The following is a 16,393-nucleotide window of genomic DNA, read 5'->3' as shown; positions in this document are numbered from 1 at the left end:
TGATCATGACGGTTCTTTCTGGCCTTAAAGTCTATGAGTCTAAGTCCCTGTAAGACGTCTTGTAATAATTTCAATTGGCCTCCTTTCAGAGTAGTTATAATCTGCCATGGCTATCCAGTGGTAAAGGCTCTTCAGGATTCCTGGATTCTCCTCTTTGTATTGCTATGCTACTATATCGAGATACTTTACACCTGAAATCTGGTCAAAGCTTGATGTATGGAAGTTGTCTGCTTTCCATAGTTCCACCACCATTAATCCCTTTTGTGCTGCAATACAGCCTCTGAAAATACAATACGCCTTTTGATTAGAAGTTGCGCGTGTGAACATAACATTCTACACGTTGCCAGTGGAGGGCTAAAATTGTTTATGCCTCTTTGTAGATGGTTTTAAAATAATGGGGCTGAGAGAATGCATGATAACTTTACACTGTCAACTTCATTTAAACTGCAGCATTCTGGTTGCTAATGGCATCTGTTTTTAGTTACAGGCCAGTAGTTGATTACATTGACACGCAGTTTGAAAACTACTTGCAAGAAGAGCTGAAAATCCGTCGTTCTCTCTTTAATTATCATGACACAAGAATCCACGTCTGCCTTTACTTCATCACTCCAACTGGGCACTCGCTCAAATCCTTAGATCTGGTAACGATGAAGAAGCTGGATAGCAAGGTAAGGCGTTTAAGGCATGCATCCACTCTTCAAAAGTAATGTATGCTTTCAGTTAGATGTAAAGCAATATTAATGCATAGCATCTTCCATACATGGGTCTCAAACCACTTCACAGACATCAACTGATGAATTCTCATAACAGCTCTGAGAGCTAGGTTGGTTAAAGCATGGATCTGCCTGATCAGTGACTCCATATAGATGCTTTCATGGGGTTCTGTGTTCATTTCTTCTCAATGGCTTCCATATAAAATTTGCTCTTTTTGCAAGAAAAACTAGACATTAGTTTGAAAATAGTCTCTTTCAAGTTTTTCTGCTGCACCCATCGCTGTAATAACTTTGCTTGTGGTCTGAAAATCAAGCTGGGCTGTTTCTGGCTCATTATCTCTTGTGAAAACGAGAGAGTCTCCAGTTGAAGAGTTAACTATTGTTGGTTTTTGGGGGAGTGGGGAGAGAGGAGGTTTGCTGACATGCAAGCCAGGATAGGCTCCAGCTCGCTGTCCCACTACAGTGCTACCTGTATTGTCCTGTCAGTAGTGATAACTGGGGCAGAAAGCAGTAAAAATTGAGACTTCTTGCTAAAGGTAACAGATTTTGCCCTTGGATATACAGATGGAGCAATTGTTGAGGAAAAATGTTTTTACGTATGGACTTGACTTATCACGGCTGCACTTTTGAATTGTTGTCCCTATTTTCACATTGGAAAAGTAAGTCAAAGAGGATAAGTGACTTGCCCTAGATCAAACAACAGATCAAAGTCAGAGGCAGGAATAGAACCTACGTGTCTCAATGGTCTAACTCCTGTATCATACTGCCTTCTCAAAGTATTCTAAGGGCAATAACTTAGCAAGGTCATACGAATCCTAAAAAGTAGGTCTATTTATAGTCCAGCTAATGGTTACATCTCTATTTCGTTACATAGGTCCTCAGGCAGTCACTCCCTTAGGTGGCAAGTGGTCATGTGATTGGTTTCCATCATATACAGGGTTTACAGTTCAGTTCAATGGCTCTCAGCACGCCCACTGTACAAATTGTTCCAGCACCCCTGAGTTGCTGTTACATTAACATCACTGGGCATCTGAAAACTTTCCCCTAATAAACTCTGGCTCTTGGTGTGATGACAGCATTATGTGTTCTCTAGAGTATGTTTGCAAGAATGCCCATGTGTGATTTCCCTGGTGCCTTTGTGATGGTGGCGGTCCCACTAAGCTTTTACATTCCTTTCCTTGTGCATTCCCTTCCCTTAACATCTCCTGCTGCCTTTTTAAATTGGCCCTTATGTAAAGGGGCTGTTGGCCCCTTCCTGAAACTTAGTGCTTTTTTGGTTGGCCCTCTCCCAATACCAGGATAAAGGGGAAGGCCCAAAGAGGAGTCAGAATCCTGGGACTGACAGGTCCCCAGAGCCAATAGGGAGAGGCCAGCCCTCTACGTCAGCCAGCTGGCCACGTGGGCAGATCTTTATTTGTTTATAATTGCTGTTTAATAAATCGTATGTGGTTAAAACTCAATAGTAGTGATCACTGGGCAGAGAAGTGGACAGTGAGGAGAGAGTACCCCAGAGTGGAGCTACCCTAGGCTCTGTCCTGAATGACCCATGATAAAACTGGGGGTTAAGCCCCCCGCGGATCCTGGGCCCAGCGTTCTTGGGGTTAGAAGGACTCTGCTGCATGGGAGAGAGAAAGAGGAGGTCCGGCAGGCACCTGGGTAAAGGGAGTTGGGCCGGGGATTCTATCGGATTCCAGCGGGGTAGTATAGAAGCTAGGAAAAATTATAGTGAGACCATTCCCCTGCTTCCGCTAGGATCATACCAAAATTAATCATTTGTAATTGGGCGTATATGAGAAGTATTTTTTTCAAGGTGGCTAAGCCACTTGGCTAAACCACACTGACATGGTTCCATTGCATCCCCTCCTGAAGCCTTCCGACATTGATTGTATTGCATGGAATGATTACCTAGGCTTATGATGACTGGGAAAGGGGAGACTGGTGATCTTTCTTCTGTTGAATCCAAGCCTGTACAGATATTTTGCATTTCACTACCACCTTCCATCCAAGGATCCCAAAGTGCTTTACAAGCTTTCATTAATTTAGTCTCTCAACACTCTCCTGGTAGGCTGGTAAATGTTGTCATCTCCATTTTGCAGCTGAGGAATCAGGAAGACTAAGGCTATGCCTACACTATGCAGCTTTGAGTGACACGGCTGTGCTGCTCCTGCCGTGCTGCAAAAAGGCCCGCAGTGTAGCTGCTGTTTGTCGGCAAGAGAGAGCTCTCCTGCCAACAAAAAAATTCCACCCCCAACAAATAGCAGCAGCTTTGTCGGCAGGAGAGCGCTCCTGCTGACAAAGCGCTGTTCACACCGGTGCTTTTTATCAGTAAAACTTTTGTCGTTCGGGGTGTGTGGTTTTTTTTAATATCCCTGAACAACAAAAGTTTTGCCGACGAAGTTCCAGTGTAGACAAAGCCTAAGGGTTTAATCACAACAGGTGTTAATGTCAGTGAGATCTTCTGAGGATCAAGTTCAAGGTCAGAAGTCTATGGCAGAGCTAGGAATCAAAGCCCAGGTCTACTGAGTCCCAGTCCTGCCCCTTACCCACCAGACCATCCTCCTCTCTCTCATATGGTGTGGATCCTACTTTGGCTTGAGTTCTAAGACTTGTTTAGCAAGGGGCTTCGGTTTTTTGGGTAGGGATCTGATTGTTATACCTCTGCAGTACCATATCAGCAGCCTGAGGTCAGGTCTTGGGTATACAGTTTTGATTGATTGCCTATGTTAATTTTAATAATGTGTCTTGCTCTAAGTACTGAATTTTCAAGATTCCTCTAGGGCTAAGGCTTTTTTGCATGAAGTCTTCCATCGTGCCGTAATACCACATTTGTTCTGCAGCTGAGCTCATGGCCAGCTGTGGTCTGCTGTATCTAATTACTTCCAGGCAGCCAGAAACATCTTCAAAGCTGGATTTTAGGTAAATAATAAATGACTGGATGTCTATTAAACAAGAAGAGGCATATTTGAATTGAAATGTGTCTAGCTTTTCCCTTGGTGCGAGTAGGGAAATAAGAAAAGAACTTTAAAAAAAAAATCATCTCTCTGTGGCACAGATAAACATGCTGAGTTATTCATTTAAAGTGCTGTTCTGCCCTAGAAAGTGACTCTGTAAAACTGGCATCCTGGGGCTCCATGTTTATCATCTCTCCGTGATTTCCCAATCAGCATGCTCCATTTACAAGATAAAACTAACTGCTTGCCCTACCTGAGTTCGGAGATCCCAGATGGACTCTTTACTACTTGCACGTCATCACCAATCAGAGAGGTTCAATTTATGCCCTTAGTTGTTTCTGTGCATTCCTAGACTCTGCTTTCAGTGACACCTGGACAACTCCATTGCCTTCAGGTGTAACTGGAACTTAGGGAATGGTTTGATTGTTGGTGCACAAGCTAAAATAGAATCCAGCTGTGTTGACTCTAGGGTGCTAACAGGAGTGTGAAAAGAAGTAAAAATGTATTCACTTCTACTAATTTAGGAAAACATATTTTTATTGATTTACAGAATGGAGGAGTAAGAAGGTGCAGTTTTCCACAGTCCCTTTTCAGGGTGCAATGGCACTTTAATGAAAACTAAATTCAAAGGTGCAGGAGTTTTGCTCTCTGCAGAATGTGTTTGAAGCAACCCTCACTAGCCAGCCTTGTTCGGTGTCCTGGTAGTTTACTACTGCTTATTCAGCACTATATTTTATGGCCTAGGCCTTGGTTTTATTACACTGGAGCAACCCAGTGCTGTGGAAGGGCAAAGTGGGCGAGATCAGTCGGATGACCTCCTGGGTACAGAGTAACGTGAGATGCCATTGGAGCTGGGGAATATTCATCTCCCTATTTTTGTTGGGGGTGAGGACAGAGGCGACAATTACTGCTTCGCTCTGGGATCCTATTTGACCCAGGGCTGGCCCTCTAGTGCAATGTTTTTAAATGGAGTGCTTTATAGCCCTTTTATTCCAAAGCTTTAACACTGTAGAATGAGCCAATGACATCTGAGTGAAGGCTACATCCTTTTTAGGAATTCTGAATACACAGTGAATACCTGGATCACATCAGATAGGGGCATGAAGGGGGTTACCATTAGATCTCAGAAAGCTTTACTTCTGAGGCCTGGCAAGTAGGGGTTTGATCAGAACGAATCAGTAAGAGCTGCCCTTACATATAATCACTCCTTCTTACAGACTATGCGGAGGTTAGAGCAGCAGCGTGAGAACACAGATCCTATTCCCAGCTCTGCCAATGACTTCAGACACTTGTAACCTGATTTTACCAAGGTACTGAGCACCCATCGATTTTACTGGGAGCTAAAAACCAGATGGTAAACTCCTGTGCCTCAGTTTCTCTGTCTTTAAAATGGGAATAACACTTACCTACCCCATATGGGCTCTATGAGGCTCAATTATTGTTTGTAACTCACTGTGGAATCCTTGAATGAAAACCCTGTGTAAGTCCAAAGCATTATTAGCGTTGTGGTTTTAGGGTCTACTCAGGTAGTGGAAGGATAAACCTCTTTCTGTTTCAGCCGTGTTCGCTTTGTTGAGATGGGCTTGTGCTGGCTTTATAAACTTAGTCAGGAGTCAGATGAGACTTTGGCTCTGACTCCTAGCTAAACTGAATATCAGTTGATTGGGGCTGTGTCCTTCATATTGCAAATAGATACATGAAGGCCACTGTAAGAGGAATGATGTACATTGGTGGGTGGATCAAGTTCAACAGCACTTAAAACAAATGGAGTTTCGTTGTTCTTTTTGATTTATTAGACTTTTTCAATCTTTTTTTTTTTTTTTGTACAACAGACCAAACAAATTCTAGAAGCCACCGTATAAAGCAAGTACCAAAAAGAACTATCCATCAGAAAAGACCAAGATATTTTACATGGTCATGGATTCCTCTGTGCATTAACAGCAGTATTTCCGGCACAGGGATTCTTATGACACGCATCAAAACAAAAAAACAATAAAATGAAGGAAATCAAAGTCAAGAGGGAAAAGAGTAGGGGAAGAGAGTAATAGACAAAGAGGACAGGGGAGGGGGAGAGTGTGTGCGGGGGTTACCTCCTGCTTTTCATCCAGGCCTCCCATATAGATCATTAGTAGACAAGTTCTTGGAAAGTGAAACCCAGTTTGAAGGGGGTGACATAATCATTGTAACAGGATGCTTTCTGATACCTTCCTGATGCCCTTTTTTTTAAAAAACAGCTGTACATATTTTTGCCAGGTGTCAGGAAAAATTGGAATAATCCAAGACTAATTTAACTGAAATACCATTATCTTTTTGCTGTTAGCTAATTGCTGGCATTCATATTTGTATTGGCTGCTGATTGTTGGACGTGTCATCTATTTAAAAGCCTCTTGGATCTTAAATTGTGGAGCAGAGGATTCTCCTTGATTTGCCTTTTCAAGGCAAACAGAATCTGATCAGCGGGGATTAGAACCAAATCCTAGGAGCCTTGGCTTTCACTTTATCTGAGCAGTGCAAGGGCCCCGGAAAATACCAGGGGAAACAGCTGTTAACACAATCTCTGCTTCCTCATCCCCACTGGAAGGGCATACCAAACTGTGTGGGGCCCTTTGCCTCCTGCATTGTTATAGGTAAAAGGCTGAGCCTAGCTAATGCTGTTAGAAGAGGAGGACCTGTTGTCTCTGATAGGGTGTCCCGACAGCAAGTGTGAAAAATCGGGACGGGGGTGGGGGGTAATAGGTGCATATATAAGAAAAAGGCCCCAAAATTGGGACTGTCCCTATAAAATCGGGACATCTGGTCACCCTAGTCTCTGACTATGTGGTCAGATTAGACTATTTAATACTAATAAAGAGAGCTGAGCCAAATTGATCCCTGGTTTGGGTTTCAATGTTTTAACCCTTCCTTAGCTGCTATGGGATGTATTGTCAGAGAGAGTCCCAGGTTCTGATCCTTTCCCTGGAGGATTTGGGTTGTTGAGAAGAGGGTATGTTGGGAAACAGGCTGATTAAACTGTCCAAAAATGGAATGACTAGAAAATGTTTCTGAAAGCACAAGCCCTGCTTAATTGTCAGCACAAACTGACAGAAATGCTGGAGGGTGCAAAACCTCATACAGTCTGCCCTGGGCTTTCCTCCCAAGGTCATTCTTTCTTCCACACAGGTAAATGGGCCTCATACCAGACCTGGAGAGACCACCACTGGGAGTCCTGGGTCTACTCAGTCCTTTCTCTCTCTGCTCAGATGGTTAACAAGATAGCCCGTTGTGTTGTTGTTTTTTTTCACAAGAAGGACATTTGGCCACTGGCAACGGGAACAAGACGGACAGACTGCTTTCCAGGCTGTCTGTCTGTCATAGGCCCCTGTTGCCATAGTGTCTGAATGATATGTTTATCCTTTCAACACTGCTGCAAAGTGGGGAAGTGTTATCCCATTCTATAGATGGGGCTCTGAGGCACAAAAAGAATAAGGGCTTGTCTATGCAAGGACATTCCGGAAAGTTAATCTTTATTAACTAATGGTATGAATTTAAAGTGGATTAGTTAAACCTTTGGAAATGAATTAAGCTCAGTTGAACTAAAGACACTCTAATTCTGAATCAGAGTGTCCCCCACAAGGGTTTAATGTGGTTTAACTAAACCACCTTGGCAGTTAACTCGGATTAACTTTCCTGCGGCTATGTCTTCGCTAGAAGTGCTGCAACTGCGCTGCGTAGTGCGGACGCTCACTACAGCGATGGGAGAGGTTCTCCTGTTGCTGTAGTTAATCCATCTCCTCAAAAGAATTCTTCTACCGACCTAGCGCTGTCTATACTGGGGTTTAGTTTGGCTTAACTACGTCATATCCCTGGGTGACGTAGCTGGATCAGCCTAAGTATTTAGTGAAGACCTGGCCTTGGTGTAGACAAGCCCTAAGTGACTTGCCCGTGGTCACGCAGGAAGTCTGTAGTAGAGCAGAGAATTGAACCTGATTCTCCCAAGTCCCAGGTTATCAGCCTAACCACTGGACTATCCTTCCTAACCTCTGGTTCTAGTCACGTGAAGCTTGGGACTGAGTAGCAAAGATCTCAGAGGACAGGACTGAGGTATGTGGTAGGAGCTGGGCAGGAGAATTTGCCAGAGTCCAGCTAGCGCTGTTTGTTGTTTACTTTCATGAGTAGAAACATCACTACAAAAGCCTAATATGGGAAAATATCATTATGGGGCAGCTAGCGAATAGGGTCACTTTTTTGATCCAATAAGTGGTCTCCTTTTCTACCAGCAAGTTAAGCAGGGGGATGACATGAAAGCTGTGGAAAGCCACCTAGCAAGCTACAAAGAGATTCAGAGCTGGGAGAGCAGCCTCGTTTATTTTAATGGCCGTCGATAGACAGACTAAGCGGCAGTTTTGAATTCCAACCTCTGTAGGTCAAAAATGTGGGAAGTAGAAAAACATTAGGTGACAGATCAGACTTTCCCTTAATTTGTCTGGAGTCTGGTGTTTCCCTGTTTGGAGTATGGAACCAGTGAAGAATTTTTCAGTGGTGGTTTGTAACATGGAATTTGGCATTTCTGGGCAGAGAGAAATTATTTAGAAGCACTTGCTGAAACGGGTCCCACTTCCAGGAAGCACTTGCCATTCACCACCAACAGCTGCCACCTCCTGTATCCCAGAGGACACAGACAGGTCTGTAAACTGATTTTCCCTACCCCCGCATCTCCAGCTGCCTTCAGACTCCGTGCGGTCTAGCATCAGACACATAGCACCTCCAAGGGTGGCCTATAAAAGCCCCAGACATCACAAATCATTCACAACTGGCTGCCTTTCCTTGTGCCAGGTCCCCCAGAGAGAAAGCAAAGCCTGTTTTCTCACTTCCCCCAATTCTCCCCTTCCTCCCCCTTAGTGCTCTCTCCTTCACCAACCCTCCAGAGGGAGAACATGAGAGGACTTTCCACCCTAACCCCAAACCTGCAGACTTCTGCACAGTGTTAGATGATAGTGAAATGGCTTCCTGCCTGAGAAATGTAAAAACGGCCCTAGGTTTTGCTAGACTGGGCTATACAGTGAATGTGAATGACTTTCTCTCCCTGTGGAGTTTAGCGCAGCTGTGGGAAATGGCTTTGCAGAACCCGGCGGGAGGTAACTGTACGGTGTTTGTTTTGGGTGTGAGCTGCTGATGTGAAAACACTGTTAAGTAACGCCAAGCGTAAGAACGCTGGCACTTCACAGCTGAGTGTCATTTCCCAGTCACTCACTTTATCTGCTGGAGACACACACAGTGTGGCACTCAAGGAGAGTTTTAGCAAGTGTTAAAATAAATTGCTGCAAAGATTCTGACAGCAAGTCCCTGCTCTTCCCCCATTGAATCACACTGTCTCATTTCACACTGTCTGTAACATTTCAGAGATGAAATGGCCTAAACAAGACAAGAGTGAAGCACAAAAGTATGAGCTTTATTGATCATGGCTACGCCTACGGGAACTACCAAAGTCCTGTCCCAGCACTCACTGGGCTAAGGCTAAAACCAGATAATGTCTTGTCTGATTTTTTGCTTGTTACAGAGGGTTTCATCTACTCGTCGTCCACATTAATCACAGGACATTTGTCCTTTAACTTCTCCAGGAGTTACTGTTGCAGAAAACATAGTTAGATGGTGGCATCCTACACCATCCAGTGCTTAGCTGTACTGGGGCTGCTGCCTATCTTATTACATGCAAAGTGTGTGGCATATTAAGAAATTTAAGGTGGCCGTCCAGGTGGCACAGCTATTGTTAAGAGGGTCAGTGCTATAGCGGCTCAAAACCCATCAATATGCTGCTCAGCTAGGAACAATGATTGGCTGCTGCTCTCAGATCTGCCCGATAATGGTTCCCCTGGTTTCTCCCCTACTCCCACTATAGGTGAATATTATCCCCATCATTGCCAAAGCAGACACCATTTCCAAGAGCGAGCTGCACAAGTTTAAGATAAAGATAATGAGCGAGCTGGTCAGTAACGGAGTGCAGATCTATCAGTTCCCCACCGATGACGAAGCTGTCGCAGAGATCAACTCCGTAATGAATGTGAGTAATGCTGCTTATTGCCTTTCCTCTGAATATTGTAACAAAGGAAACTGCTGGACAACGACACGTTTTAAAGTGGGTCTTCAAGGGGGTTGTGTGGATACTAGATCTGTTTTAAAGATGAGCAGTGCATCTGACAGAGGCCTAAGGCTACTGCTAAAGAGAGGAAGAGACTATTTTGTTTGTGCCTTTAAACCTCACTGTACAGGAATTTAATTAAAGTGTGACTGTTACTTAATCTCATACAGCTCTTATGAGAGGCCATGTTCTGCTCTAAAATAGATTGCATGCTGATATTTCAAGGCTGGGTTTGCAGCAAGTCAAAATATGCTTTTCAAATTTTTTTGGTTTTTAAATGTTTAGAAAAAATTAGAAATTTTCTGACTTTAGGGATGAGAAAAGAGAAAAGTGTTCAGTTTTTTGAAGTTTGGGAGTTTTTTCCATCCCTTTTTCAGAAGCAAAATGAAAAAAGGAGAAAATGAAGAAGAGTTGAAGGGAGAGGAGAAAAACTGAAATGTTTTTGAGTTTAAATGTTTTGTTGAAGACTCAGTAGATTTTGAAACAGAAACTTTGTGCCGAAATTGTTCATCTTTCTTTCTTTTTTTTTTTTTTTAAAAAAGGCCATTTTTCATGGTGGGGAGGGGAAGCTTTGAATTAAAAATTTCAACCAGCTCTAGTTTAGAGTCTCCTAAACCAAGGAAGCTAAATAGATTGAGTCCAACTTAAAAGAAAAATAGGGATGATTGTACTCTGCTCTGGTGTTGGTTTTTTTAAAGGCCAAATTCAGCCCTGGTTTAAGTGAGTGTGAGTCTTGCTAATTTCCATGAACTGGGCTATCTGAAATCTGAATTGCGCTTTTGAGTAGAGTTGGTTGAAATTTTTCATCTGAAATGATGTGTTTTGGATTTTTTTTTAACTAAAATTGGCTTTTTCCACAGTAAATTTCTATTTTTGATTTAAATGTTTTGGTCTCTCACCAAAAAAATAAAAATGGAAATTGGGTCGGGGGGTGGGTTCTGGCAACCCAAAACTGAAAAAATTGGGCACAAATTTGCAATAAAACAAAAATGTTTGCCCCATTGGTTGAAATATTTTGGGTTTTGGTTGCTGATTTTTATTATTTTTTTTTTTGACAAAAAACTGAAAAATGCAGAAAAATGTTGATGAAAATGAACATTCTTTTGCTTTCATCAAAGTTGTTCATGGGGAAAGGAAGAGGGAACATTTCCCCATGAGTTCTGCTTTTGAGTGTACTTCCTTCTAATAATTAAGGACCTCTGTTAGCCCCTCCCCTTTGAAATCCCTGGGAAGCGGACCAAGATTGCAGTACGTTTAACAATGTGGTGAACTCTGGATACTGGCTGTAACTGGGAGCATAATACCTACCTGCATCTGGTACTACAATAATACCTAGCTCCTAGTGTTTTCTGTGCTCCTTATTCCAGCAAAGCTCCCATTGACTACTGAGAGCTTTGCTGGCAGACCAGCAGGTAATCGAACCAGTCTTGTATCTATCACAGTAAAACCCTGCATGTGCTGGTGTTTGGGGAAGATCAGTTGTCTGGTGCTTAGGCAGGAGGGGGTGCAGTGTGTGGCTGGGTGGTCATTCTGTGCTGGTAAGTGCCATAACACTTATTGCAGCATGACTTTCCAGCTTCCAGCATCAGTACCACGACAGAGGAAAGAAGCGGTGATATGAGGAGAGTAGTGAGAATGTAACACATGTTCTCTAATTGATATTTGCCTTGGGATGGGACCGAGGCACTGAGTGTCTGTAGCTCTCTCTGTAAGGAGACATTCAGTCATTTGTGCTGGGAGAAGGGAAGATGGGAGCTACTCTGCGGGCTGTGTCCAACAAACACTGTCTGTGCTCAGCCAATGGCCTCCTTTACTGCGCTTACGAAGCTGATGATGTCGTCTTGATGCCATGTTCCCTAAACATGTTGTGATTTCCACCCCCACACACACACTCCTCGACACCATGTCTCTAATAACTAAGATGTGTGATGTGTCCTGCCAATGTCCCATCCTGTGCCTTCATGTGAGCTGCTGTGCAAATCGCCACTAACAAATGTCTTTGTTTTTATGTTCTTCAAAGAAGGCATTGTCCCACCCTCTGTGTGCGGATAGGGCTTAGCACACTGGGGTTGCTACAGCCATAAGAACAATCTGGCAGGGAGGGGCCTCTACTTGCTCGCCATGGAAGCCAGTGATGCTTTATATGTTGGGAACAGCTGTAGTTTGGAAGTAACTGTCCAGGGCATTAATAAAATCTCTAACTGACTCAGTGCCAAAGCCGGTACCCGAACCTGCTGTGCCATGCTCTGGCTCCAAGTCGCACTGCAGAGCTCCACGGCAAGCAGGTGTTGGGCACGCAGGGTGCCCTATGCCGTTTCAGAGTGGAGATTGTTTTCACTCTGAGTAACAAAGATTCTGCGCTCAAGAGAAATGATTTTGAAGCAGATTTTGTGCCTGAGCGAGAAGAGGCTCATGGCAGCTTTGTAAGACTGATGCTTGTGAGAGACTCGAGCGTGTGCACTGAATCCCTGGGCTGGTTCTGTTTCAGGCTCATCTGCCCTTTGCTGTTGTGGGCAGCACTGAGGAGGTGAAAGTTGGAAACAAGCTGGTGAGAGCTCGTCAGTACCCATGGGGGGTGGTGCAAGGTAAGAAAGTCAACAGCAGGGCATGTTTCAGAGCTGTGAAGCCCCTCAGTGTGTGTGTATGCTCACGCTCTCTCCTGCATGTCTCCCTCCTACCACCACGTCAGCGTGTTGGGCGCCAGGGCAAGAGACCTGAGGACTCTGTATCACCATTCAGGGCTCCTTTGTTGAATCAAGTTATCAGGTGCTTTAACCCTGCCTGAAGGTGCAGTGTGCTTATGGTTGGGTCATTACCGGCAGGTGCATTCATTTTGCTCCAACCAGGCTGGAGCAGGTTCTGAGTCTCTTTCATGAGCGGAGAGAACTAAGCTCTGGGTCAGAGAAGTTCCAGCAGGGAAAACCTTAGGAGCAGCCAATTTTAGGGCGAAAGCGTAGACTGAAGTTTATGTTGAGCTGTTGTTACCAATGAAACTCAAGCCTTGGAAGGAGGGTTGGCTTTATACAGTGTGTGGGAGCTCTTCTCAGAGCAGGATGGGAACTCCAGCTGCTCCTGAGGGTCTTTCTGCTTCTCTTGTTTCCAGTGCCCCTTCCAGCAATGGTGGCTGTGTGCTGAATGTCTAGGTGGGGGACTGTAACCCTCCCTAGCTTGTTCAGGCTGCTTCCAGAGGCGTTCACTCAGTGTTGTGCTGGGATGATTAGTGCAGTACAAGTGCCCTCCCTCGAGCGCTGCTCCTCCTTATGGAGTCCCTCTCAAAACACATGATGGGCAGTCTGGGCAGGATCGTTCACCTGAGCCCCGTGCTGCCAAATGTACAGCTCAGAACGGCAGATAGACCCAGGTTGAAGGGAAATGTATTTTTTCTGGATTTTATTTCCTGTTTTCCCTGAGTGGGGCAGAGTCTTGGTGACAGAACCACTCCCACCCACCTTTGTGCACATGCCCTAGCATCCTTCTGTGACACCCATTTCCATGACCAGCAGTGTATGCGAGGCACCAAGTCCCATAGGTCCTCCCATTGAACGGCCATTAATTCCTTTGTGCTCATGACCCTAGCTCTCGGAAATGCTGTCCTAGCCCTAGCTTGCACCATGGTAAGGAGCAGATTCCAGCCTACGCAGATTATTCCTAAACGGAAAGGCCCTGCTTCTGCAATGCTCTCCTGTTGGAAAGTTTCGCCCATTGCACCAGAGGTACACATTCCCTGAGAGAGGATCTCACTGGGGTTAAAATATCCTGCCCGTATCCTTGCAATCTTCCCCTCCGCTCAATCTCCCCCATGTTTGCTGAATTTCTTCCCTTCTGTTTAATCAGTCGAGAATGAAAGTCACTGTGACTTTGTGAAACTGCGAGAAATGCTGATTCGGGTCAACATGGAAGATCTTCGGGAACAGACTCACACCCGCCACTATGAGCTGTACAGACGGTGCAAGCTGGAGGAGATGGGGTTCAAGGACACAGATCCTGACAGCCAGCCATTCAGGTGAGTGACCTTCATCTTCCCAATCCACTTCCAGTAGCATTCCAGTAGTAATCCTGCAAACCTTCCATCCACTGGAATCCCCACAGGCAGAGAGCTTGCAACATCAGGCCACTAGACTGAGACCTGCTAACATTGATTTTGAACCTCTCGGCTGATTAAGATGTTTTTTCTCTTCTCCGTCCCCTCTGCCTTCAAGCAGTTGAGAAGGGCATAGCCTTGCTAGTCACTATTGAATAATACTGTAGTGTCGCATTTGCTTTTTATCCAGCCTTCAAGAAACATATGAGACCAAAAGAAAAGAGTTCCTTGGTGAACTGCAGAAGAAAGAGGAAGAAATGAGGCAAATGTTTGTTAACAAAGTCAAGGAGACTGAATCAGAACTGAAAGAGAAGGAAAGAGAGGTGGGTGTATCAGAGATCTGCGAGACGAGCCCAAACCACCCGTTCAGCTCTGAGGTCCAGATGTGGATGAAGTGTGAGCTCTTGAAAGCTGTGAGCTGAGCACAGCAATCAGAGTCACGTAACTCCCTGAGTAGCCTACACCAGCACCCGAGGGTGGGTCTCAAATATACGCAATGGTATCTAGCTAGATGCTTATGTGGGCCCCATCACCGTGGGATCTGGACAGCTCACAAACGTTAATGAATTTATTCCTGCAGTAGCCCGGCATGGTAGGGAATGATTCCCCTTGTACAGATCGGGGAGGGAGGCACAGAGGATGACATTTTGAAAACCACCTAAGGGTATGTCCACACAGCATTTTGAAGCAAGCGGGAGTGAGTGGGAGCTCAGGTTCTGAAACCTAGGGAGTAGGCCAGAGATTCTCAAACTGGGGGTCGCTCAGGGAGTCACAAGGTTATAATGTGAGGGTCCTGAGCTTTCAGCCTCTATCCACAAACACCGCTTCGCCTCCAGTATTTATAATAGTGTTAACTATTTAAAAATGTAGTTTTATTTGATAAGGGAGGTCGCACTCAGAGGCTTGTTGTGTGAAAGGGTCACCAGTAGAAAACTTTGAGAACTACTGGATTGGTGGACTTCAGAGCTCAAGCTCAAGCTGCAAAGTGCTGTATATACAACTAATTTTAGAACACTAGTGCAAGCCCGGCTAGCCGGAGCCTGTTGACCCAGGCCGGGGGGGGCTCACTCCAAAATGCTGTGTAGACATACCCTAAGTGACTTAGAAGCGTAAGTCCCATTGAATGTCAGTGAGGGCTTAGATTCTTCTGGAAATGTTATTCTCTGTGCCTCCCTCCTCCCCATTCTGTACAATGGGAATAGTTGCGTAGGTCCCATTGAGGATCAGTGAGGTCATAGGCTCCTAAGCCACTTCGATGCTTCTGAAAATTAAGGCTTCTCAGAGGAGCTGAGCACCCACAGCTCTGGTTGACGCCAGCAGGAGCTGTGAAAATCAAGCACTTACTGTCATGACTAAAATCACAGAGGAAGCCTGTGGTAGGACCTGGAACTGAACTTCTATCTTTTGAGTCCTAATCCAGTGCCCTGGCCCTAAGACGTCCTTTCCCTCTTGCTGTTATACATTATAATGAGTGGCTAGAGAGAGAGACTGAGACAGACAATGTTGAGGTTGTCATGTTGGCTTGCCCTTTACGTGCAAAGGCGAGTAATATGCAAAAAGCAGGTAGTTTAGGCCCCTGTCTTGCAGAGAGAGCAGCAATGTCAGACCCTGAGTCTTGTGTTGAAGCTCTATGACCTCAGTGGGACTCTGCACAGCAGTAAGAGTCTGTGATTGCTGCTCCGTGGTGAGAAGTGGGGCCTGGGGCAGTAGCCCAGCAGACGGTCGTGGAGGCAATGCTCATGGAGTCTGTCTTCTACCAGCTACACGAAAAGTTTGAGCATTTAAAGAGGATACATCAGGAAGAGAAGAGGAAGGTGGAGGAGAAGAGGAGGGAGCTGGAGGAGGAGATGAATGCCTTCAACAGGCGGAAATTAGCAGTCGAAACCCTGCAGTCTCAGTCCTTGCAAGCTACTTCACAGCAGCCACTGAAGAAGGATAAAGACAAGAAAAAGTAAGCTGTTTAATTTGAACCTTTTTCAGCCATTCAAAACATTTTATTCTTTCAACAACTTGGTCGTTTTAGACAGAAACAAACACAATAAAACACCACACAAATGAAGCTGTAAAGCTAGTAAATTAAAGGGGATTTTAAATCTTAAACCAGCATTCTTCCAATCCTCCTGAAAGGATCTGGTTATATCTGCCCCCTATAGAAGCCTTGGTGACTGGAGAGAAAATGGACCTGTCCCTTTTCAGGCCTGTTAAAAATGAGAATCAGGTGACATTTATGCCCACCTCCTTGATGGCCGGTTCAAGGGACTGGCTTAGCCTGTTTAGCCTCAGGGAAATGTGTTGTCTCTCTTTCACAGGAGAGGGAAGAGGAGGATTCCAGAAAAAACAAATAGTACAGTGTCCTTCAGGCCTGGCCTCAGGCAGTGCAATAACATTATTGTGAGCTGCAGGGTTTGAGACTGTGTCTGTAGGATGCTGAAGGGCTGTTGGCTTTGCTGGACAGTAAAGAGTTAAAAAAAGAAAAAAGGGCAGCTAAAAATGAAGGGACGGTATGAATGCATCGTGGCCTCTTGGGTCTCAT

General features: G+C 44.9%; 1 protein-coding gene across 8 annotated transcripts in view; it reads left to right on the top strand.

Annotated features, from left to right (window-relative positions):
* Window positions 1-16,393, top strand: part of SEPTIN8 (septin 8) — a 77,732-nt gene that overhangs the window by 41,114 nt on the left and 20,225 nt on the right. For 7 of the 8 annotated variants that reach the window (XM_073355673.1, XM_073355669.1, XM_073355668.1 and 4 more), the window contains 6 exons: window positions 482-668; window positions 9,540-9,701; window positions 12,268-12,364; window positions 13,614-13,782; window positions 14,051-14,183; window positions 15,621-15,811. In XM_073355673.1, coding sequence (XP_073211774.1) covers window positions 482-668; window positions 9,540-9,701; window positions 12,268-12,364; window positions 13,614-13,782; window positions 14,051-14,183; window positions 15,621-15,811 — 939 coding nt within the window. The remainder of the gene's footprint in view (window positions 1-481; window positions 669-9,539; window positions 9,702-12,267; window positions 12,365-13,613; window positions 13,783-14,050; window positions 14,184-15,620; window positions 15,812-16,393) is intronic. The other variant, XM_073355670.1, reaches the window with a different exon arrangement.

This window comes from Lepidochelys kempii, chromosome 8 (assembly GCF_965140265.1).
Source record: "Lepidochelys kempii isolate rLepKem1 chromosome 8, rLepKem1.hap2, whole genome shotgun sequence".
Classification (NCBI taxonomy): Eukaryota; Metazoa; Chordata; order Testudines; family Cheloniidae; genus Lepidochelys; species Lepidochelys kempii.
The sequence above is the reverse complement of the archived record's forward strand: the minus strand, read 5'-3'. Positions and strand labels throughout refer to the sequence as shown.